This window comes from Gopherus flavomarginatus, chromosome 1 (assembly GCF_025201925.1).
Source record: "Gopherus flavomarginatus isolate rGopFla2 chromosome 1, rGopFla2.mat.asm, whole genome shotgun sequence".
Taxonomy (NCBI): domain Eukaryota; kingdom Metazoa; phylum Chordata; order Testudines; family Testudinidae; genus Gopherus; species Gopherus flavomarginatus.
In genome coordinates, this window is record NC_066617.1 from 134,088,238 (window position 1) to 134,113,884 (window position 25,647).

General features: G+C 41.0%; 1 protein-coding gene across 5 annotated transcripts in view; it reads left to right on the plus strand.

The window, feature by feature from the left end:
• ATXN10 (ataxin 10) overlaps positions 1-25,647 on the plus strand; it is a 184,905-nt gene that overhangs the window by 98,353 nt on the left and 60,905 nt on the right. For all 5 annotated transcript variants that reach the window (XM_050965846.1, XM_050965855.1, XM_050965827.1 and 2 more), the window contains 3 exons: positions 457-622; positions 7,014-7,122; positions 12,203-12,372. In XM_050965846.1, the coding sequence (XP_050821803.1) occupies positions 457-622; positions 7,014-7,122; positions 12,203-12,372 (445 nt within the window). The remainder of the gene's footprint in view (positions 1-456; positions 623-7,013; positions 7,123-12,202; positions 12,373-25,647) is intronic.

The following is a 25,647-nucleotide window of genomic DNA, read 5'->3' on the forward strand; positions in this document are numbered from 1 at the left end:
ATGAAGGGGCAGGCACACTTAACGGGATGCTGTTAAGTAGTTTAGGTTGTGTATATGTGTTTATTCTGTTAAAAATAACTTTAAAGGGAGATTTTAACATTCTTCTCCACCCTCCTTACTCATTATGTAGCATGTGCAAGAACAGTAGCATTGTCAGGCACAAAAGTAGAAATGAACAGGCTATTTGGGAAAAAAAAAAAGTCAGTTTGACTAGACCTTTCTGGTTAGGCTGTCTCAGTTGAATGGTGTGCAAAAATTATTCAGAATATGTGGTGAAAGTTAATTGTTGTCTAAAACTCCTTTGCATTTTGAAAACCAGACATTATGATAGTACCAAGGTGAATTTTTTTAATGGATACAGTTTTTAACTATGTTCATTTAATCTATTGTTTGCCTTAGTTGGCTTTGTAAATTTAGTTAACAAGTTACCTACTCCTTTATTCATTTTAATTTCAGGATTACTTTGTTAGAACTGATAATGGCCAAAATAAGTGAGAAAAATTCAATGAGCAGTGAGGAAATGGCAGTGCTCATGAACAATGCTGAATTTCTTGCAAGCCTTTTCCAGGAGAAATGTCATGATGTGCTCAAATTAACTTCCGCTGCAAATACGGAAGATGAGGTAAGACTTCAGGAACCTGGGCCGACTCCAGCGTTTTTGCTGCCCCAAGTGGCCAAAAAAAAAAAAGAAAAGCCACGATTGGCACTTAGGCAGCAGCTCTACTGCCGCCTCTTCATAATTCGGCAGCAGATCCTTCCCTCCGAGAGGGACCAAGGGACTTGCCACCAAAGATCCAGATGTGCTGTCCCTTCCCATTTGCCATCCCAAGCACCTGCTTGGTGTGCTGATGCCTGGAGTCAGCCCTGTCAGGAATACTGTGTTCGAATCTGAAGTTGCTAACGTGGGCCGAGCTGCTCGGCCCACTGCCAGTCTGGGGTTCCGTCCACTGGCTCCTGCCAGCCAGGGTCCTGGCTGCCGGCCCTGCTCAGCCCGCTGCCAACCTGGGGTCCCGGCCCTGCCCACATAGAGTGGGTACCTACCTTCTCCCTGGTTCTGGCCCATTCTCTCTCTGCACTGAGCTGAGGGTGGGGGTGCACTGAGCACAGGGCTGGGGGTGAAGGAGCAGGCTGGGAGTTGGCGTGCAGGATCTGGCCAGGAGCTAGAATGAGGCAGGGGGCTCAGGGTTGGGGCAGGAGGTTTGGGTGTGGAGTGCTTACCTGAGCATCTCCCATTTTGGTGCAAGGGGTGCAGGTGGGAATGTGTGTTTGTGTTTGTACAGGAGCTCCCATTTGGTGCTCAGGGTGGAGGGTGCAAGAGTCAGGGCTTGGGGTGGGGAGGGCTGGGTATGTATAGGGAGTGCAGGAGTCAGGGCAGGGAGTATGGGGAGTGCAGGAGTCAGGGCAGGTGGTGGGGGGCTGGGTATGTGTGGAGGGTGCAGGAGTCAGGGCAGAGGACTGGGGGCATGTGATGGTGTGCAGGAGTCGGGGCTGGGTGTGTGTGGAGGGTGCAGGAATCAGGGATGAGATCATGGGGGGGATGCAGGGGCTAGGGAGCAAGGGGAGTGCAGGGGTCAGGGCAGAGGGCTGGGATCAGGGGGGTGCTCCCAGCCCCCTGCCCTGAGTGGCTCACGGGAGGGGGCTGGAGGGATACGCCCAGTTCCTACCCCCCTTCCCTGCCTCCTTACTGGTCTGAGCAGCGAGGGCTTTGGGGCTGCTCTTCTCCCCTCCCTCGCAAGGGCCATCAATGGCAGGGAGGGAGAGGAGGTGGGGCTTGATGCAGCGCGCTGGGGGGAAGAGGTGGGGGAGGGGGAAGCTTGGCTGCCAGCGGAGCCTGCCGTACAGCAGCAGCCAGCAGGTCCAAGCTTTCTTCTGCCCCCTGCCCCTGCCACAGAGAGTGGTAGGCGGGGGGCGGAGATGAGCGGGCTGGGTCAGGCAGCATTTTTAACGGCATGCTGCTGCCTGCCAGGGTCCGGCTCAGCCCGCTGCCGGGGTTCAGCAGCGGGCTGAGCGGGACCCGGGCAGGCAGCAGCGTGCCATTAAAAATCAGCTTGTGTGCCGTCGTTGGCACATGTGCCATAGGTTGCCGACCCCTGATTTAAGATATGTAAAGTATCAAATGCAACCATTTAAAAACATCTTATAAGTAGTGAATTTTTAAAATGCAGCTAGCTAATTATAAATATGATCTCTTACATATTGTGATTTAGAGTTTAGCTTTCGAGTGTCTTTTTATTTCCTTCTTGTGCTGAGGAAGGAGGAGTGTCCAAGAGGGTCTCTTCCGCCTTGTCATGCCCCATAGTGTATGTTAAGGAGGCCTTTGCCATCTTGAGGTAGATTACTCTGCTAATCTAGCTTTTCCTGCATTCGTTTGTGGGAGATTTTGCTTTCACTTTTCCATCCCATTGTACACAAGTATGACGGCACAGCTCTAATCCAGCCTCCATAAGTACAGACAGCAGTTACCCCCATGCCTGTAATACCCCCTGACAATCATAGGTAATTAATATAAAATGCACCTATCACAGGGAGAAGCAATACCTCCTCTGTCTTAACTGTCTCACCCTATGTTGCTCATGTAATGTCAATTGGTATTGCCCTCAGATCTGGGTCTCTCTGACCTTCAGCTAGCTTTTAATGCTTTTTTAATACAAGCACCTGGAAAGCCTTTTACCCTGTGAAGATTGGAAAAAATCTTGTACCAAGCCTACATTTAGCAAAACACTTCGTAACCACTGCTGTTTTCTTGAGTTCTCTTATATATTACATCCCATGGTACAATTATCATCTTTAACTCACTGACTTCAGTTACTTCTACTCACAGAAAAGGAAAAAGCATGTTTAAAAAGACTAAAAATCTAAACTTAGAAATTATGCACTTTTTTTTTTTACAAGTCATAACCAGCTTCTTTCCAGCAGGAGGAGCACCATACTATGTCAAAATGTTGGTTTCCACTATATTAGTGTAGTTGGAAGAAAGAAGTACCTTGTAATTAAAACAATGCTACTATAAACTAATTTATTTTAAAAAAAAAACTTTAAGAACAAGCTTCTGTGATCTATTTTGAAATGCAAATGAAAAAAATCCTGCCTTTGTACATTACTATTAAACTGTATTGTAACTGTCTGAAACTTAGGTTAGAATATTTACAAGTGTACAAGAACTCAAGATATCCTTAAGTATATTGTGTTGTATGTGGGAAACCTGCTTTTATAATGCTCTCAGAAATTCCTCTGTGAGAAAGTGGTAGCTGAGTGGATAGCAAAACTGGGAATGGAAGAGAGGTAGCCTACAGTCTATCCATGGAAAATAGTCTTTCTAGTCTATCCCAGGTGAATTTATGAAGTTAGACTAAAAAGGTCTTTTAGATAAGTGAAAGAACTTGACTCCTACCAGAAAAGATGGCAACTTGAAATTAAATTAAAGGGAAGCATACTGAGAGATTTCCATCAACTTTTTATCCTATTCAGTAACTTTCCAAGTAGTCTGTGTTTTCAATTCTTAAAAAAAAAGAAGTGCTTGCTTTTTACAGTAAAAAGGTCTCTGTTCAGCTTTAATGTGAGGTCGACCAGCATTCTCAATGCTGTCAAAGTAGGTTGCCCTATCTAGCACAAAATTAAGTCCTTCTTGGATGTAAATGCAAGTCATTTTCAGTAATTTTTTTTAATCTCATTATCATTGATCATTTGTTGCCCTGGAATTGGAGTTGCAAATAAGTGAATAAAAGAAGATGATTGGCAAGAATAGCTGAAAAATAGTCTCTCTACAGGGAGGAAAAATCTTGATAAATCCATAAATATTGTGCCTTGTTGTTTACTAAGAATAACCAATAGAAATTCAGTAGTCTTGGTATTTTTGTCAATTCTCCAAATATTTGAATTTTTGCCTGAGGGTTGTATTATTTTACAAGTAATAGGATAGTGCCTGCAAAGAATCGAATTTAATATTTTTCTTTAGACACTATCTTCTGCAGACAACATACGTTCTATCCCAAGCCAATCAGAAGTTGATCTTACGCAGCTGCTTCATGGCTAACATTAACATTATTTTATTTTGTTTATAAGCCTGCTTTTTAGTATTCCCACACTTCCATCAGCTTCTATCCACCAGACCTGAAAAATACCAATTTCCCTCAAATTTGCATGCCTTATTTTGTTCCTGACTAGAGAGGATTTTTTTCTGTGTTGGGAAGTTTATTCAAATTCAGAAAATAAGTTAATTTTTTGTACCTATCTTTTCCTGTTTCAATTTTTTAAAATATTCCCAGTTCATTTTGGCTAGTCAGATCTCCAAAATGAATTGGACTGCAAACTCCATGTTTTTGTTTTGTTTTGGTCTTATAGAGTATCTACGGTGGGTTTTTTATTTTTTTTTAGGAGGAGGGGTTACTAAGTTATAGAAAGTATTCTTTCTACAGAACAAAGATTAAAGTATAGCTTGTATAAAGATGACACATTCCTCCTATCAGGCCTTGCTGTAGCAATTGTTCGCCAGAGGCAGAGGATGAGATGGTGCATGGTAGGTGACATGCAGAGGTGCAGGATTCTGGGAAGGGATACGTGGGAGACAATGAACCAGGAAAGATATGTTTCAAAAGTGCTAATTTCCAAACACCTCTTACCAGGGCCGGCTCCAGGCCCCAGCACACCAAGCGCGTGCTTGGGGCGGCATGCTGCGGGAGGCGCTCTGCTGGTTGCCGGGAGGGCGACAGGCGGCTTCGGTGGAGCTCCTGCAGGCATGCCTGCGGAGGGTCCTCTGGTCCCGCAGCTCCGGTGGAGCATCCGCAGGCACGCCTGCGGGAGGTCCACCGGAGCCACAGGACCGGTGAGCAGCAGAGCGCCCCCCGCGGCATGCCGCCATGCTTGGGGCGGCGAAATGGCTAGAGCCGGCCCTGCCTCTTACTGATCTTGATAAGAACTGTTGGGAACTTGGCAGTTTTGAAGATCAGGCTACTTATTTTTGATACCTAAATAGGTTCCTAAATCCATAACTGTAGGTTCCTTTTTTTAAAAAATCTTTTACCCATCAGATAAACACCTCCTTCACCCCCCCAAAAGGCAAAATGAAGATACGGTTGTGTGGTGTTTATTAGGTAGGGCAATAGGGAGACATCTGCCAACGACTGAAACCACCTGAAAAATTTTGCTTTATGCATACATATACGCCAACAGCTCAGATGTCAGCCAAACAAAACTGTACCAACAGTCTTTGCCGACAAAATACGCCTGAAAAAAGTGTCTTAGAATAAAAGTGTTGTCACAGCTCTCACTAGAGAGTTGCTTGAGCAACACATTATGTATGTTTAAATATATTTGCACATAGTTGTCTTTAAAAGTACTGTGCCAATAATACTATTTACAGATATCTGTAGATATTTGTTTGCCCTTCAGTTAAGCAGTACATAAGCTTTTATTATGACTACAATTTATACATACATTAGATAAGAGTTTTTCAGTAAAACTACCGTGTCTCAGTGCAAAATGGGAAGGTGGGATGAAAACTTTACCAATAGTGTGTCTCTGTCATTGAAATAAAGTTGTGACTACATTTCACTAAACCACATAATTATTCAATGAGATTGCTTTCACCAGCACAAACCCAATGTATAAAATAGTTTAGGGCTATGTTGTGTCTTGAACTACATGCCAATGAAAGGAAGCAATGAGAAATAATTTCCCTTCCGTTCCAGCATGGGCTAACTGGATCATGAATCTGGCAAGTAGACAAGCAGGTGCTATGTGCCTGTTGACCTGCTGAGCAGGGGAGTGGGGAATGGACATAGACCTGGATCTGCCAGCACTGTCAAGGTAGCATAGAGAGACCAGGTGGGGGAGGTAATATCTTTTATTGGACCAACTTCTGTTGGAGAAAGAGACAAGCTTTTGAGCTTACACAGAGATGTTAACTGGAAAGCTGCACTCTCTTACCAACAGAAGTTGTTCCAATAAAAGATATTACCTCACCCACCTGGTCTCTCTAATATCCTGGGACTAACACAACTTCAGCAACACTGCAAGCAAGGTTGCATAGAGTCTGTCATAATTTGCTAATGGTATAGGCTAGCGGCAAATTACGGGGTAAGAGGGAAGCAAGGAAGGAATTGTAACTCAGAGATGTATGTCTGTCATAGTGTCTCCAAGCGGCTACTTCTGGAGTGTTTGCAGCTTATGCATTGTCCTTTACACAGGGCTATGTCTAAAGTCACAGTTTTGTCCTTAGGCATTGCATGGCGCACTGAACATTTTTTTTTTTTTTTTTTTTTTTTTTTTTTTTTTTTTTTTTTTGCTTTTCTGAGTGATGATTTTGTAATTCTGAGTGCCATACGATCCACCTAGCTAGTGAGAGTCTACACCAAGAAATAGTTTTCTGGTTGAATAAATAATATGCAAATAAGACTGTCTTTTCTACCTAACCAGAATACTGCATGTATAATCCCAAATGCCTGTTTACCCACGAATAATGTAAATTCTCGCAGCTAAAGTTCATTCAACCACAGAATTATATAGGATTCTTGCGGATAACAAATTGGTGTCTTGTAGGCAGCGTTTGTGTCTTTAAAATGGGACACTTGCACTGGGTAAACTCAAAGAAAAAACATTTATATAGAAGTGATTTTCTCAACTTGTAATTTTCTATATTTCTGCTGTTGGAAGATACTGTATTTTTAATAAAAACTTTATCCCTTATGGCTCTATTTTGCTCTCTCTGTGATCTTTCATGGAAGTTGTAACACTGTGTTTGACAATAGTCTGTAGAGAGGAAATTATTATAATTTAATATATTAATTATTATGGTTATTTGGAAGAAGCCCTTGTTTGTTCATATATATTTATAATGAAAATATAATCTTTAACAATTTTCAGGGAAAACTATGGAAAACTAGTAAATTGACATGGTGCCATATGTTTCTGATGGCTCACACTTTTCAGTAGATCTTCTGATCTTAGATTCATGTTTATGAACAATAATATATTTTGTGTGTTCATGATTTCAGAAATGTTATCTCTCTTTACAGGAAGCAATAGTTACAATTCGGATTCTTGATGTTCTTTGTGAAATGACATCAAACAATGAACAACTGGAACATCTACAAACTTGTCCTGGTTTGCTTGAGACTGCTGTGGGTGAGTTAATAAATGTTACTGCTTTCCAACTACTGCTTCAAAATTGTATTCTGCACTGTATATGAAAATGAGTTTTTTCACAATTGGTGTCAAGTATCAGAGGGGTAGCCGTGTTAGTCTGGATCTGTAAAAGCAGCAAAGAGTCCTGTGGCACCTTATAGACTAACAGACGTTTTGGAGCATGAGCTTTCGTGGGTGAATACCCACTTCGTCAGATGCATGTAGTGGAAATTTCCAGGGGCAGGTATATATATATATATGCAGGCAAGCTAGAGATAATGAGGTAGTTCACTCAGGGAGGATGAGGCCCTGTTCTAGCACTTGAGGTGTGAAAACCAAGGGAGGAGAAAATAGTTCTGTAATTGGCAAGCCATTCACAGTCTTTGTTTAATCCTGAGCTGATGGTGTCAAATTTGCAGATGAACTGAAGCTCAGCAGTTTCTCTTTGAAGTCTGGTCCTGAAGTTTTATTGCTGCAGGATGGCCACCTTAAGGTCTGCTATAGTGTGGCCAGGGAGGTTGAAGTGTTCTCCTACAGGTTTTTGTATATTGCCATTCCTAATATCTGATTTGTGTCCGTTTATCCTTTTCCATAGCGACTGTCCAGTTTGGCCGATGTACATAGCAGAGAGGCATTGCTGGCATATGATGGCATATATTACATTGGTGGATGAGCAGGTGAATGAACCGGTGATGGTGTGGCTGATCTGGTTAGGTCCTGTGATGGTGTCGCTGGTGTAGATATGCGGGCAGAGTTGGCATCAAGGTTTGTTGCATGGATTGGTTCCTGAGCTAGAGTTACTATGGTGCGGTGTGCAGTTACTGGTGAGAATATGTTTCAGGTTGGCAGGCTGCCTGTGGGTGAGGACTGGCCTGCCACCCAAGGCCTGTGAAAGTGTGGGATCATTGTCCAGGATGGGTTGTAGGTCCCTGATGATGCGTTGGAGAGGTTTTAGCTGGGGACTGTATGTGATGGCCAGTGGAGTCCTGTTGGTTTCTTTCTTGGGTTTGTCTTGCAGTAGGAGGCTTCTGGGTACACGTCTGGCTCTGTTGATCTGTTTCCTTATTTCCTCATGCGGGTATTGCAGTTTCGAGAATGCTTGGTGGAGATTTTGTAGGTGTTGGTCTCTGTCTGAGGGGTTAGAGCAGATGCGGTTGTACCTCAGTGCTTGGCTGTAGACAATGGACCGTGTGATGTGCCAGGGATGGAAGCTGGAGGCATGAAGGTAGGCATAGCGGTCGGTAGGTTTTCGGTATAGGGTGGTGGTAATGTGACCATCACTTATTTGCACCGTGGTGTCTAGGAAGTGGACCTCCCGTGTAAATTGGTCCAGGCTGAGGTTGATGGTGGGGTGGAAGCTGTTGAAATCATGGTGGAATTTTTCCAGAGACTCCTTCCCATGGGTCAAGATCATGAAGATGTCATCAATGTAGCGTAGGTAGTGAAGGGGCGTGAGTGGACGAGAGCTGAGGAAGCGTTGTTCCAGGTCGGCCATAAAAATATTGGCATATTGTGGGGCCATGCGGGTGCCCATAGCTGTGCCGCTAATCTGGAGATATATATTGTCGTTAAATTTGAAATAGTTGTATGTGAGGATAAAGGCACAGAGTTCAGCAGCCAGTTGTGCTGTAGAATCATCAGAGATACTGTTCCTGACAGCTTGTATTCCATCTGTGTGTGGGATGTTCGTGTAGAGAGCCTCTACATCCATGGTGGCTAGGATGGTGTTTTCTGGAAGGTCACCAATGCACTGTAGTTTCCTCAGGAAATCAGTGGTGTCATGGAGATAGCTGGGAGTGCTGGTGGCATAGGGTCTGAGTAGAGAGTCCACATATCCAGACAGTCCTTCAGTGAAAGTGCCAATGCCCGAGATGATGGGGCGTCCAGGATTTCCGGGTTTGTGGATCTTGATCCTAAGGACTATCTCCGTGACACCACTGATTTCCTGAGGAAACTACAATGCATTGGTGATCTTCCAGAAAACACCATCCTAGCCACCATGGATGTAGAGGCTCTGTACACGAACATCCCACACACAGATGGAATACAAGCTGTCAGGAACAGTATCCCTGATGATTCTACAGCACAACTGGCTGCTGAGCTCTGTGCCTTTATCTTCACACACAACTATTTCAAATTTGACGACAATATGTATCTCCAGATCAGCGGCACAGCTATGGGCACCCGCATGGCCCCACAATATGCCAATATTTTTATGGCCGACCTGGAACAACGCTTCCTCAGCTCTCGTCCACTCACGCCCCTTCGCTACCTACGCTACATTGATGACATCTTCATGATCTTGACCCATGGGAAGGAGTCTCTGGAAAAATTCCACCATGATTTCAACAGCTTCCACCCCACCATCAACCTCAGCCTGGACCAATTTACACGGGAGGTCCACTTCCTAGACACCACGGTGCAAATAAGTGATGGTCACATTACCACCACCCTATACCGAAAATCTACCGACCGCTATGCCTACCTTCATGCCTCCAGCTTCCATCCCTGGCACATCACACGGTCCATTGTCTACAGCCAAGCACTGAGGTACAACCGCATCTGCTCTAACCCCTCAGACAGAGACCAACACCTACAAAATCTCCACCAAGCATTCTCGAAACTGCAATACCCACATGAGGAAATAAGGAAACAGATCAACAGAGCCATACGTGTACCCAGAAGCCTCCTACTGCAAGACAAACCCAAGAAAGAAACCAACAGGACTCCACTGGCCATCACATACAGTCCCCAGCTAAAACCTCTCCAACGCATCATCAGGGACCTACAAACCATCCTGGACAATGATCCCACACTTTCACAGGTCTTGGGTGGCAGTCCAGTCCTCGCCCACAGGCAGCCTGCCAACCTGAAACATATTCTCACCAGTAACTGCACACCGCACCATAGTAACTCTAGCTCAGGAACCAATCCATGCAACAAACCTTGATGCCAACTCTGCCCGCATATCTACACCAGCGACACCATCACAGGACCTAACCAGATCAGCCACACCATCACCGGTTCATTCACCTGCTCATCCACCAATGTAATGTATGCCAGCAATGCCCCTCTGCTATGTACATCGGCCAAACAGGACAATCGCTACGGAAAAGGATAAACGGACACAAATCAGATATTAGGAATGGCAATATACAAAAACCTGTAGGAGAACACTTCAACCTCCCTGGCCACACTATAGCAAACCTTAAAGTGGCCATCCTTCAGCAAAAAAAACTTCAGGACCAGACTTCAAAGAGAAACTGCTGAGCTTCAGTTCATCTGCAAATTTGACACCATCAGCTCAGGATTAAACAAAGACTGTGAATGGCTTGCCAATTACAGAACCAGTTTCTCCTCCCTTGGTTTTCACACCTCAACTGCTAGAACAGGGCCTCATCCTCCCTTATTGAACTACCTCATTATCTCTAGCTTGCCTGCATATATATACCTGCCCCTGGAAATTTCCACTACATGCATCTGACGAAGTGGGTATTCACCCACGAAAGCTCATGCTCCAAAACATCTGTTAGTCTATAAGGTGCCACAGGACTCTTTGCTGCTTTCACAATTGATAGTAATTATGATTGACCTTTTAATAAAATAAAGAAATAAAGAGCTGTGAATTATTAATCTACATTTTCAGGTGTTTGATTTGTCTCTGGAAGTTCTGCTGCTCTAGTTGCTCAGAGTGCCGTTAGCTCTATTTGCCCAGCAGAGCCTTTGTCTGTCTCTCAACAGCCCTATTTGTATGGGATGAGTTTGTAAAGGAGGACTGCTTCATTTTCTTCCGCTGTCTGATTGTGTTTAATGAGTTCCTCTAAAAATAAAAATGGGACTTTCCCATCTGTCACTTATTGTAGTCTTTGTTTTGGCTTTCAAGTACTGAATAAAAGTTCTCATTAATCAAATTGTTACTTCAAAGTTTAGTTAAAACAAGCTTCCCCCTAAAAGTAAAGATTTTTACACAATAAAAAGAAACCAGGCCAGTGAGGAGAGACCCTCACCTCAGGCAAAAGGGAGAAAGTGGTGTGCGAGTGATGACTTCTACCCCCAAAACTCTTCTCTTCATCTAAGTCTGATGTTGCTGCACACACCCTTCAACACAGCTCGTAAAGGTCTGATGTCAGTTTAAGGAAATCATTCATTCAGCGTATTACTTTGAACTTGTAGACTGATACTACTCAGCTTATATACACTGAGATATTCTAAATGTCCTTTGGGAAGAGAATTGCTAGTGTGCTCTGCTTCTACCCTTACCTACAGCTAACCTTTCTGATTAAATTCAAATACATAATTTACTACTTCTATTAAGTAAGGGCATTTAAATACACTTACATCTATGTACGTCTTGAAGAATCAGAAAATATCCACTTCTACTTCCTTAACAAATGCTTGACTATTTCAGCACAGAAGGAGAATTACAAGGAGTTGGAGATCAATACAGCAGTTTTACCAGTTAATTTGCTAATACTTGTTTCACTAGCAGCTTCCAGTCTGATTTTTCTGTGCAGTTATCTCCAGACTAATTAAACACAGCTGCAGACTAGAACATTGCAACCATGTGGGATCCATTATAGTTCTCAGGCACTGCTAGCCAATAGGACTACAGCAATGGATTCTGTTCTCCAATTTGTTTCTTAGCCCAAGAATAACGATGTTAACTTGACAGTTTAGTGTTTTTTGTTAGCAGCAGTTTGAGGCAAAACCTCAATGTTCCAGAGAAATCTCTGCTTTGAAAGAATTGAAAACTGAGCACTACGAAGGGATAGCATCAATAAGAGTGTCCGAATCCTCAGCCACTAATAGCTCTGATGCCTGTGTGGAAAATTGGACTCATCCTTATGACTCTGTGTCTGAACTACAAAATCAAATGCGTGTGAGAAGCTTCAGGGCTGTCTTAACCTAACTGTAGCACAAAAATTAACAAACAAACAAAATTGGCAAACTGTTCTTCCAACATTCTTGAAAAATCTAGAATTATATAGATATGTTAGTGTTTTGAAAATTGCACCATGCTATCAAAAGCAGTGATGTTCCCAATATGGTAATATATTAAAATGTCTGTTTCCTTATGTAGATACTTTGCGGCTAACTCACCTGGCTGGGAAACAGACTGCAAATATCTTCACTGCCACACATTCTATGACAGAAGAGGGAGAAATTTCACATCCAGCTGTGGGTTTTAAATCACACCTCATTCGTTTGATTGGAAATTTGTGTTACAAGAATAAGGAAAACCAAGACAAGGTAGGATTGTTTCCATGTAGTCTCTTGCATGATCAGCTACACTCACTTGAGTGTGATTTATGATTACATAATATAGTTAATCTACAGTAGAGGTTAAAATTAGTATTAGGAGCACAGAAGCAGAAATGTTGCTGGACTGCTTCAGAATTATGAAAGAAACCCACATCACGTAACTACCATAATAATTGGCTTTATTTTTTGTGTGCTTAACATGTTTTGCTTCAATTTTATTCTCATGCTTTCTGTCCATCTCTCTCTCTGTCTCAAAGCCAATGTTTTGTTCTTCCTTCCCCTTTCACATCTGACTACAGTTCTTTAAAAAGCTTCTGGAAGTTAAAACCCAGCTGATTTTTAAAAAAACAAAAATCAAGTTTAGTTGGCCTCTCTGTTGCGCCTCTCTCTCCTAAAACTTTCTTCCATTTTTGAGATACAGGTAAGCCTACATACCTCTTCAAATTGAATCCTCTGACTCTGTTGAGGAGCCAGTCCCTTAAAGGGAAAATTAGCTTTTCTTTATGGAGTGAGAACAATGAAAAGAAAGTGAGAGGGCAGCTGCCTACTTTTAGTCATTAAATCCTTTCCTGAGTGTTGCATAAGATGCGATTTTTTTCATCCACATGTGAACCTGCTTTTCTTGCTGTGAGCAAGTAGGCCTTCCATGAAAAATATTGTAATGTTTAAACGCATTGTTGTAAACCTTTCCAGAATTGGACAGATTGCGCCATAAGGTAAGTTAATCAAAGGTCTCCTAACACATAAGAATCCTCCACAACACATTTTTCAAGATCTCTAGGTCCTACACATGCCTGTCACAACACAGGAGATGTGGAGATGTGTTGAAAAGTGTGTTCTGGGGAATACTGATCATCATAGCAGTGGAGATATGTCTGCAAGTTTTGCATCTATTATGGAAGGGGCTGGTGCTTCTTTAAGTTGGTGTATTTTCATTTATGGAGAGCTTGGTGTCATGGTAGCATTCCCTCTGGCTCATGCTGGCTAGAGGTGACTGTTTCTTAGGGTCAGTCAGATGGTTTGTTTGAGCAAATTCAAGATTATTTCCTTTATTTCAGTATTGTCTTAGATAAAGTTAAAGGGTATGGGTGATAATTTCCAGAAAAGTAATAAATGGGATAGAAAATAAAAAGCATGCAATAATGGCTAGCTCAAAGAACTAGTAAAGGAATATAGAGCATTTTACGTCCATCTCAGATCAGGCCTATGTCAGCAGAGACAGTAGCTATTATCTGACCTCTCGTGAGTGTTCCATGTGAGATGAGCTAATCTAATTCCACATTGCCAAGTGGAGTCTGTGTACTGTTGCTTGAGCTGTTTGTATCTGGTCCTCCACTTCTTATTTTGTGGTCGCAGTCTCCGGTTCTGCCACCTGTGGAGAAGGATTTCTTTTTCAGTATAGTTTTTTCATTGGAACAGTGTGTTGTAATGCTGTTTGGATGGAGGTAATATCAAGGCAACCGTACACTGAGCAGCTAAATATCAAAGGCAGTTTCCTTGGGAATGCTTGTACTTCCATTGCCAGTTTGAGGAGATATACACGCACTAGCTCTCATTGCTAAATGGTAGTTTGCCTTAGCCTGTGTATGGCCAGTGCAGTTGCACTGCCCCAGGAACAAGGCTGAGTGGATAGTGACTCAAGTCAGAATCTACCTCCCCATTTCCTCTTGCTCTATGGGAGTCAGACCCTTCACCAGCATCTATACCTGGCCTGGACTATATCTCCCAGTGTGCTGTTGCAGCTCTGGTGCATTGAGGGCAGAGCTGAAGCAGTGCCCATCTACATAGGCTAGGAGGGAGGTGGGTAGTGACTCTGCAGAAACTGCTTCCTTAACCCATCCTCAAGCTATGCAAGTAGCTAGGACAAGGGATGAAAGAGGTGATTTATACTGGCAATGGTGGAAAAGTTGGGGACAGTGCTTCTGAGTGGAAAAATTAATTACTGCTGTTACTTTGCATTTGCATCTTGTATTAAACCCTGTAGTTTAGTTTTCAGAACATTCATTTTTATCCCTCCAACGTGGAAAGAAGCATGGTGTTAGCCCTGTGGTATCATTCTGATGGAAACCTTCTGCGGCTTGCTGTTAGAAATTGTTTACATCTCTCTTTCTTCAAAGTTTATTTTTACTATTGTGATAAGCTCTTAAGACCTAGAAAAAGTAGAGATTTAAGTTGTAAAATGAGATGTGATTATTAAAGCAGGTTGTTGGCAGGCTAGCCACCCTAACTATATTTTTTCTGAAGCTGTGTAGGTGAAGTGTTGTAAGAAAAAAGTCTTGGACCAAATTTGCAGTTCAGGTCCCTAAAAATATGACACTGCAGGATATCACTGAATATGAGTGTTGTCTGATATAAATCCAAATGTTTTTACTCAGTGCTGGTAGAGCTTGAGCAGCAACAGACATATGCAAAGTTCAAACCTGTGCAAGGAGTGAAAACTCCTTTTTACCTAAATAGTCTAGTGGTGCTCACCACCTGTCACAGTATCTTTCCCCAATCTGAACCTCAGAGTCCAAAAAACTGGGGTACCAGCATGAATTCCTCTAAGCTTAATAACCAACTTAGATCTGTTACACTGCCACCACCCAAAAATATATAGTGTTTTGGGGCACTCTGGTCCCCCCAAAAACCTTCCCTGGGGACCCCAAGACCCAAATTCCTTGAGTCTTACAACACAGGGGAATAAACCATTTCCCTCCCCTTCTCCTTTCTTCCTCCAGATCTTTCCCGCCCTCGGTACACTAGGAGATCACCGTGATTCAAACTCCTTGAATCACAACACAGAGAAATTAGGGTGGTTTCCCCCCTTCTCTCCCCCTCCCTTCTCCTTCCCTGTTAAGTACAGACTCAATTCCCTTGAGCCTCAACAAGGGGAAAAAATCAAACAGGTCTTAAAAAGCAAAACTTTTAATAAAAAGAAAGAAAAAAAGTAAAAGTTAAAGTTGTCTCTATAATTTAGATGGTAAAAGTTACAGGGTGTTTCAGCTTATAGATACTAGAAAAAAGCCTGCCCCCAGCAAAAATACAATTTAAAATACTTCCAGCAAACTACACATTTGCAAATACAGAAAACAACCAAAAGACTATAACCGCCTTTTTTACTAAATAATCACTATTCTGAATATATAAGAGACTGTAGCAGGGAGATTGGCAAGAAACCTGGTTGCATGTCTAGTCCCTTCCAGGACCCAGAGAGAACAAAGCCAAACACAAGCAAAGGCTTCCCTCCACCGAGATTTGAAAGTATCTTGTCTCCTGATTGGTCCCCTGGTCAGGTGTTTGGTTCCCTGTTTGTTAACCCTGTACAGGTAAAAGAGGCATTAACCCTTAACTATTTGTTTATGACACCACCCTGTTAGCCCTTGCTGCAGGGAGGGGAAGCAGTCAGGAACTGCCACATCTAGGACACCAGGGGGCAAGCTGAGCCCTGTGGGCCAGTTGTCTCCACCCCTGGGACAGGCATGGAACTCTTGGGAGGGGAACCTGCCAAGAGCCACCTTCAAACATCTTTGGCATTTTTGTGGAAGGAGGGGAAGGGAGGAGTTGTGTTTTTGCTTTGTGCTTTGTCTCTCACAGAATGCTGCTGAGTGTCCCTTACTTTGGAGGTTGTGAGGAAGGAAGGGGAGTACTTGGGCAGAGCAAGGACTGTAAGAGACGTTTGACAGGCAGGCTGGTCATGCGGGAGGCGAGTCTGTTCTGCAAAGAGAAAACTGAGAATGAATAAATTTATTCTGTATCTGTTGGTTTTGTCTTTTTTTAAGACTATACAGTCTTTGGGGCAGCAGCTGTCCTCTGTGATTATATGTTGCCTAACACAATGGAGCCCCAGCCCTTCCCCCCAACCGCTTGTTCAATAGAAAGTTGGCTTTTTGTTTCACTCCAGCTGTCTGCATATTAGCACAGAAGAGAACTGCCAAGTTCAGCTGTTGCTTATAGCTAGAAAATTCTGTGTCCTGAGATGGAACTTTCCTGACAAAAGAATGTGATGCCAAGGAAAGTTACTCTCTGGAAACTAAAGTCTTCTGTTCAGCAAAGGAACAAGTACATCATGGATCGCAACTGTTTATCTTCATCAGCATTACCCTGTCCGTTTTCAGGGACATCATCTAAGGAGTGTCACGGTAGTTCATTTTCCATCTCCCATTAATTCTTTCTTCTCTATTAAGAATGCAGTTTTTTGTGGTGTGAACACCATTGTGTTCTCTCCTTTTTTTTCCTAAAATATATTCATTTGGAAAGAGATTCCATATCTCGAATGGAATTTTTGTTTGGGCATTCCAAAAAGCCATTGACAATGAGTATAAGCAGTATGTCACTATTGAAACAAGTCAAAACGTTCCTTATTTTTCAGTAAAAAATTTGATCAGCTCTAATCAATATGAAGCTTTTAACTAATAAAACAAAACATTAATTACAAATGTAAATTTAAGATGCCTTAGAAGTAGATGTTATTACCATAACCTCCTTCCCTCTGCAGAGTACATGGCCAGTAGTCCTTTATTGCTGAGATTCTTATGCTTTTTGTAGACACATGGAAATAACCATAAGAATTGTATAAAAGGAGAGTGGTCAGTAAACTTCAGACCCTGACTGCATTCTTATGTACATGGTTCTACTGCGATACAGGCAGGCAATGAGATTTCTTGGGCAGGAAAATGGTTTGACACAAAACAAGTTTATTCTTTAGGCAAGGGAAAAAAAGTCTTGATTTACCAAAAGCATTAGACATCAATGCCAGGCACATGCCTACCTGCATGGGATTGCTCTAATTTTGCAAATAACTCTCTCCATAGAAAGAAATCAATACTTTTTTTCTTTCAGAGGAAAGATTACTTAAGGAATCTAAGTTCTGAGTTTTGAGATGAATATCATTTTACAGTTATAGCTGACGACAACGCTTCCCTAAATTTAACTTCAGAGTAGAGGAAGAGTCTTCTTGTGTGGATAGAAAATATACTTCAGGTGCATCTTTTGTAACGTGTAAACTTATAAATAAAAGGTCTGTTTTGTCTAATAAATTAGTTTAAATTTTTTTTATAACGTTGGCTTTTGAGAAGTCTACCTGGCTGATTTGAAGGCTGCTCAACCTGAAAATATGAGCAAGATCTGACTTGTTTAGAATTCCTCCATTTTGTAATGTAATCCCATTTTTTTAAATGTCAAAATTCATAAATCAAGCTGTCATTGTTAGTCTCCTTTACTTACTGTTCCTGTAACAGTCAAATTAAATTCCTAAGTAGAAGATACATACCTCCTTGCTTAGTTTTTTAATTATAGGTTATAATTTTTTACTCCCAAGTATTCTGAGTTATCAGAAATAACTCTTAGCTGGGTTAACTGGATCTGTCTCTCAACAGTTTATATTATGGAAAAGAGGCAGTGTTTGTATTCTGTATTGCGTGCTCAGTTCGTTTAACTGACTACACCCTTGGGCTAGGCCATGCAATTGTCTGTAAAGGACGGTGCAGAAGGTGTTAAAATGACATGGATTTAATTATATATGACATTATTTGAGAGAGAGAGAGAGAAATCAACATTATTTTATTGATGTTTCTAAAGGAAAAAATGATTCTGCAATGGATATTGAAATTCCTGTTAAAATTACCCACATACCGTTACACCACAAAATTGTTAGTGCTACTACTTTTTCACAATGTCATGGTATTTCATTCTTATGGCCTGACTGTCAGAAGTGCATAATTCTTACTGAAGTTGGACAAATCATTTACTTTGAATAGATCTATTATTAAAGTAGCCTATTTTAAGCTTCTAATATAGTATGTATAATAGATATAGAGAGTTTCTAGTACCTTTTTAAAAACACATTTGTTCAAATTCTTTCTCAATACTACTGCTTGCTGGTGGCAGGATCACTATATGTGGAAGAATGTGTGCCTTCTTTGATCATGTACTCTCCAGCACAGATCTTAGCTTGTACTAGAAATTCTTTGCAGTTTTACTGGTGTCAGATTCCACTCTTATACTGTTTTTTGTACAGATTTTCCACTATTGCAACGGAGAGGATTTCATTATAGTTTTCCATATTATTTTCCTTAGTTTTAAACTCAGTATGAACTTTAGTTTCCTCTTCTCTTTCCTGCCAACCAACATCCCAGGTACTATTTTCTTAAAGTTACATCAGACTTTACAATGAGCTGATCTTATAATGTTGTGCATTTTGCATAGAATCCTTTTGGAAATAATTTTCTCTTCCTCTCCATTTACGGATACTTAAATGTTTGTTGTAGTTGCATATGAGCTACAGCAGTGGTTCTCAACCAGGGGCATGTAGAGGTTTTCCAAGGGGTACATCAACTCGTCTAGATATTTGCCTAGTTTTACAATAAGCTAGCCAAGTCAGTACAAACTATAATTTCATACAGACATTGACTTGTTTGTACTGCTCTATATACTATACACGGAAATGTAAGTACAAGATTTATATTCCAATTGACCTATTTTATAATTATATGGTAAAAATGAGAAAGGAAGCAATTTTCCAGTCATAGTGTGCTGTGACACTTTTTTGTATTTTTATGTCTGCTTTTGTAAGCAAATAGTTTTAAAGTGAGGTGAAACTTGGGGGCAGCCAAGACAAATCAGACTCCTGAAAGAAGTACAGAATTCTGGAAAGGTTAAGGGCCTTGAGCTTACAGTGTCAGTCACTTTTGCATCTCTGTTTTCTTGGCTTGGTATAGTAGTTTTGGCCCTCTTGAGTTACTAAAGTTTCTAGGTTTGTATTTTATGAGGAACCTGAAGTAAAAATAATGAAGAATTTCTGTTTTATCAAATTTCAGGGCTTGACCACCACTTTTTGTGAATAAAATCCCAAAATAACGAGTTATTTAAGAACATGTTATGGAAAACAAGCCAAAATATTATTGAAAGAATTTTGTTTGCAGAGTAATGCACCATGATCATATGTGGTGGATCCACTTTAACTGCGTGTTGTAGAGTGCACAGCTTCATTGTGAAGAGTAAGGGAAAGAGACCAGTTAGGATGGTGGTTTCTTGGGGGAAAACTTGTTCTTTACCATGCTACTGATCAACAAGTTTTAAATCACTGAACATATGCAATAAACACGAGTACTAATTGTAACAATCCCACCTCCCACTGGAATCTCTGAAAATCCCAGTCTGCTTGAATATTGCTAAAGGAGTCTAAGGGAGTTAGCAGCCTAATTCTCACTTAATTTCAATGAGGTTAGAGTGTCGGACAACTCTCTCTCTCTCTCTCTCTCTCTCTCCATCTTCTATCCTTTCACTCCTCAGGTGCTCCAAAGCTCTAATTACTAGAGAGTCTTAACTTGAAATATCCTTTCCAAGGGGTAGTTTTAATGGACCCGGAATTCCGTATACATTTTTTTAACCAATCCACCTTCCATAACTGTCTCCATCCTCTAAATAAAATAAAATAAAATAAAATAAAAATTAGGAACCATATGTGAACCAAAGCTTAGCCTGAAGGATGTAAGAAAATAAAACCATATTTAGCAATCAAAAAGAGGGTGGCAGAGGAAAGGAAACATTAAAGGAAAAACCAAAGACGTGGTGGGGAATTGCAGTTGCTTATTCAGATGGAATCAACAGTACTTAATTTCCGCCATCAGAATTTATTATAACTTGTGAACACTCAGCGCTGTACTGCTCTCAGTTCAATGTGGTACTGCCCAACTGCAAGGTGGTGCTGTTTGTTACTTTGGGACCTGCAATGATGAGATAATTTCATTTTAGAGGCTATTGCTCTTAAAGAATAAAAAGTGTTTTTACTTTTAGTTGTACAGCGTGTATAAGAACGGAGAAATGCTCTCTACCCTGTACACTGAAACTAGTTCCTCTTTCTCTGTGTCATTCTCATAGTAGGGATTCGGAGAAGGATTTGGTAAAATAGGGGTACTTTTCTAGGTTAATCAATTTCCTCCAGGCCTACTCTTGATCAGTCTCTCATTATGCCATCACATTTTTTGCTTTCAGTATTTAATCAATGCTAAGTCTGTAACTGTTTAACAAAATAGACACCTCAGTCTTCACTCCTTTGGTTAAAGAAGTAAATGGAGATGCCTTTATTACAGATCTTGGAAAATAATTTGCCACCACCTAAGGTTTCCAGGTGTCTGGTTTTTGACCAGAAAGTCCAGTTACAAGGGAACCTGTACAGTGTCTGTTCAGATATACTGACTGGACATAGTACTGTGGGTGGGTGTGGTGGAGAGATGCCAGGTCATCAACCTGCACTGGGACTGCCTCCTACCTTCATCTCGTGGGCAGGCAGGCGGTGTCCAGGGCTGCAGTTCCTGTCCCAGTCCCAGAATGGAGGGAGGTGAAGAGGGTGGAGCGATGAGGAAGGAGGAGAGGGGAGAGCAACGAGTGATGGGAGGGGTGAAGAGGAGCAAACGGGGTGGGGCATCAGGGGAAGAGGTGCAGCAAGGGCAGGACCTTGGAGGAAGAGGCGGAGGAGGGAACTCCTGCTTTAGTGTCTAGTTTTCAGAAATCTGAAAGTTGGCAACCCTAACACCACACCACAGGCAAACAGTGATGGAGCCTGTCCATTACATGTGTTTCTCAAATAGTTTTGATCTTTTAGTATATTAGATTTATTGCAAAAAAAAATAAAAAAAAAATAAAAAAAAGTTACCATGCTATAAAAGACAAACTTTTTTTTAAAAAATAAGCAATTAAATAGCTAGTATCTGTATTTATGAAGTCTTATCATGCTCTACTGAAATTGAATTTCAAATCTTAAAGCAAAGATTCCAGTAAAATACATCACTTCAAATAAATGAGAGGTTCCAGTGAGAGCTGAGGCAGTTTGAATCCGATTTTACAAATGTGTTGCAACACTTAGTTATTAATCTGCTTACTCATAAAATAATATAAAGAACAAAAAGTGACTTTCTTCAGCAGTGCACGAACTTAAATTTAATATGAATTCAGAAATGTTGGTTTTCAGTGACAGTGTTCATTTTTTTTTAAGTGCATCTAGCAAAATGGAGCCCTGATTCTGATTTGAGCATTTAGCACTGTTGCCATATCATCGTCATCATCATCATCACATCTGCAAAATGCACCTTTAGGTCTAGATTGTGGCCTAGATTACATGTTTGTACAGGGGCATAGTGGAAGGAAGTTGCATGCTTCCTTGCTACTCCCCTATTCCTGAGCAGGTTGGTAGGATCTGGGCTCCATCCTGGTCAGCGTAATGTGCTATTAGTAAGAGCAAAGAGTGAGAAGAGGTGGAATTGTGCTTCTCCTGAAAACAGTGCAGCTAGCCACCACCTTTTGTGCAGCAGAAACTGTAAAAGCATAATCTACCCCCAAGGTATAAAATAATCTCCAGAATAATGGTAATTTAACTAGATAAACATTAAGAACACTTTTTAATACAACAATGTTAAGTGTGGAGAAAATTCCAATCAGGGCTGTCTTTAGGATTTATGGGGCCCTACGCAGTATTAATAAACTGGTGCCCCACCGACCCAGTGTGTCAAGTGTGCACAGCCACCCCCCCCCACCCGTGGACCCCCAGAAGAACACCACCCCCCCCCAAAATGCTGATATCCTGGGAGCCAAGTGGTGATTCTTGCCCCCATGGGAGGGGAAAGGCTGGCTGGACAAGTTGGGGAAACTTTGCCCGACTCCCCTTCGGAGATGGCCATGTCATAGGGGTCTGTGGGGCCCCCGCCCTGCCCAGTTCGCTGTAGTCCACCTCTGCTCAGCCCTTCCAGGCTGTGTCATCGTCACCCCACTGCTTGTCCGCTACAGCTGCTGGCACCACAGCGAAGTGCGGCATCTTGGGGACGGGGGATGTCTGGAGCAGAACTCCTCCTACCCTGCCCAGCTCCACCCAGATTGGATGGATTGCTGCCAGGCTGCCGTTGGGTGAGAAACGCACTGCCCAGCCCAGCCAGCTGTGCGCATTCCAGCCCGTGCGGTCACTTCGAGTGAAGGTGCTCAGGCTGGCTGACGAGGAAGTGAGTCTATTTATTGGATTCTGCAGTCTCCTTGCTTTCCAGCTTCTACTCAAGATAGGCTCCTGGAGGAAAGCTTAGCCAGCTTTAACCTCTGTCCAGACAAAATGGATATGATGGTGGTGGGTCAGGGAAGTCACTATTAAGAATCTTTAGGATATCTTTCTAAAATACAGCTTTGAGCTTTTCTAGCTCCTTATTGGGTGATGTTCTTTGGCCTGTGTTTTGCAGGAGGGTCAGGCCAGACGATGATTATAAAGTTCCTCTGTCTTAAAATCTATGAAACTATTAATTTTATTCTTATTGTTTTGATTTTTAGTAGAATACGAAATGTGTGAGATGGTGTCCAAACATAAAGGCAGCATGTGGTCCTCTCTCTCGAAAGAGCTCACAATAAATAATATAAACTAAACAAACAGTAGGAGAAAGGTGGTAGCTGGCAATGATAGATTATTTTTTAATAATGCAATGATATTGTTTCTCCAGGTGCCCACATGATCTCTGTGATCAGCCAGTTGGATTTATTTAGATGTTACAGCAGAATTTGAGGAATTGGACTGTTGAGGGGATAGTGGCCTTGCAGGGCAGCTCAGGAAGGGCATTTCATATGTGTAGGGGGGCACAATGGTGCTTGAACAGGGGTCAAGGTTGGCAGTATAAATAGGCATAGTGGAGATAGTGAGCTGGGGGTAACACATAAGGAAATTTAATGTAGATAAGGAAGGAAAAAGTAGTTATGCAGAGCCCAGAATGCTATTCAAGATGCTTGGATATGAAGCTGCAGAAGAGGAGGGGAACCAGTGCAGGGATTCATGTTGACTGTATCAGACAAGAAAGATAATTTGGTTAGCTATTTTCTGTGGACTGGAGAAGGGCTATGAAGGTGTCAGGGATGCCAGAATAAGAGGTCACACTAGTCGAGATAATGAGGACCAAGATGAGTGCAGGACACTAGGAAACCAACTGATTTCGTAGATTATGTGCAAGAAGCAGCTGCAGGATTTGAAGATGGTTTGGTTATATGGGGGAAGGGAGAAGGAAAAGCCAGAAAAATGTGCTTGACAACTTATTAGAGTTTTATTTAAGGATATTTACTCTGTAGATTTTGACATGTGATGTTGACAATTCGTATTTTAATGGTTATAAAGCTTTAACTTTTTGAATGTGTCTACTGTCATTATTTAAATTTTCCCAGTTGCAATTTAAATTTTCATAAATTTATGGGAGGATGGTCAGATAATTATTTAATCAAAAATCTAAAAATATGCTTAAAAGTAAACTTAAGTATAATCTATCAGATAATTACTTTTATATTTATATTTTATAAAAATTAAAACATGAATTCTGCCAAGCCTATTTATGGTATAGCTAGGAGGTTGTTTGGTCCTTAGTCATTGTTTACAACATATATAAAAACAAAATTAAATTTTAAGATGAATGTAATCCATCTCCTATATCAATTCAGATATCTCTGTGTGTGGGCATGTGTGTATAATTAACCATTGGAAGAGGCATAGGAGAGAGCAATTGTTATCTTCTGTATTACGCTCTTGAAATCTGTTTGTTTCTGAGACTTGTAAATGTGGCTTTTGTACCAACATAGTGTTTATGATCTTCTTAGTTCTGATTTAGGCATATCAGTCATTCTTTCTGAGGCGAAAGGAAAATCCTGATATCATCACTCTGTAGAAATTATACCTCAATCCCTTTGCTGCTCAAAAAAAGGCAATATGTCAACTCCCCAGTGGAGGCACTTGTGTACTGCTGCTCAATTAAACATCTGATCAGACTGGAGCTTCTGTAGTCAGTGTATCAAAATGTAACTAACTGTGTGTGGGCTCTTGAGCAAGAAGATTGGAATTCAGGGCTTTTTTTTCTGTTGTCATTTTCAATTGGAACTATTTGCATTGTTGTACATCTTAAGTTACTAATCTTCCCACAAGCAATATTTAGGTCATGTTACTCATATACATTGTAAAAAGATTCTATAATGCAAGATAAATTAATCTCTGGGTAAGATTTACAACCACTTATATGATCCATTTCTCTGCAAATGTTTCATTGCCAAATTGGGGCCATGGGAGGGGGAAATTTAGGATAATTTCTATCTATCTATTTTTTTTCCTTTTTGTATCACTAATGGACTCAGTTACATGTATGTGGAGAAGAAAATCTCATTTGGATGAAAATGAGAACTGTCTAAACACATGAAATGCAGTTGGAAATCTTTTTGTAAAAGTGGAAATTTATATTAAATTATCCAAAGTAAAAAGTTCTGGAAAGAGAATCTGTTGTTGTAGCTTGAAACTTAAATGCCAAAATTACTCAAGACTTATATGATACCTGTTTGTTTTACTGTTCAATTTAATTATAAAAATAACTATGGAAACAAGTACTCATATAGATCACTTTTTGCTCAGAAACAAATACCTTTTTGTAAATAGTCTAATTGAAATGTGAAGGAATATACTTTACAGTATTGATTTTTTTTTTTTTAAATTGAGTGTATAGAACAGGAGCAGGCAACCTATGGCACAGGTGCCGAAGGCAGCACGTGAGCTGTTTTTCAGTGGCACTCACACTGCACCGGTTCTGGCCACTGGTCCGGGGGGCTCTGCATTTTAATTTAATTTTAAATGAAGCTTCTTAAACATTTTAAAAACCTTATTTACCTTACATACAACAATAGTTTAGTTATATATTATAGACTTATAGAGAGAGACCTTCTAAAAATGTTAAAAGGTATTACTGGCACACGGAACCTTAAATTAGAGTGAATAAATGAAGACTCGGCACACCACTTCTGAAAGGTTGCCGACCCCTGGTACAGAATTTGTTGAACCGGGCTTGTGTAATTTTTGAAATCTAATTTTCTGGCTTTATCTTTTATTCATTGCCATGGTGTCTTTTTAAAAATCTTGGTGTTTAGATTATTGGCTTTCCCTGAAATGATATTTTCAGAGTTTCACTTTACTCAAGAATTTTTTCAATATTTGTACAAGAATTTTAGTTTATTCACTATTTTTGTATTCAAATCTAATTATACATTTCCAGTAAAATTGTTGAAATTGCAGATGGTATAAATTTGGAGGTAAACTTACTGAAGTCAAATTAAATGTAATTTTCACAAGTTAAGATTAAATATATTGTTGCTTGCTAATCCATGTTACTTATAACTTTAGGCCAGAATCTTCTTTTGTTACATGATTAATCCCATTTGTCGTGGAGTGGGCAGCAGTTGGACATTTGTCTACAGACTAAAATGGTCTGCATATCTACACCCACGCTGTAACGT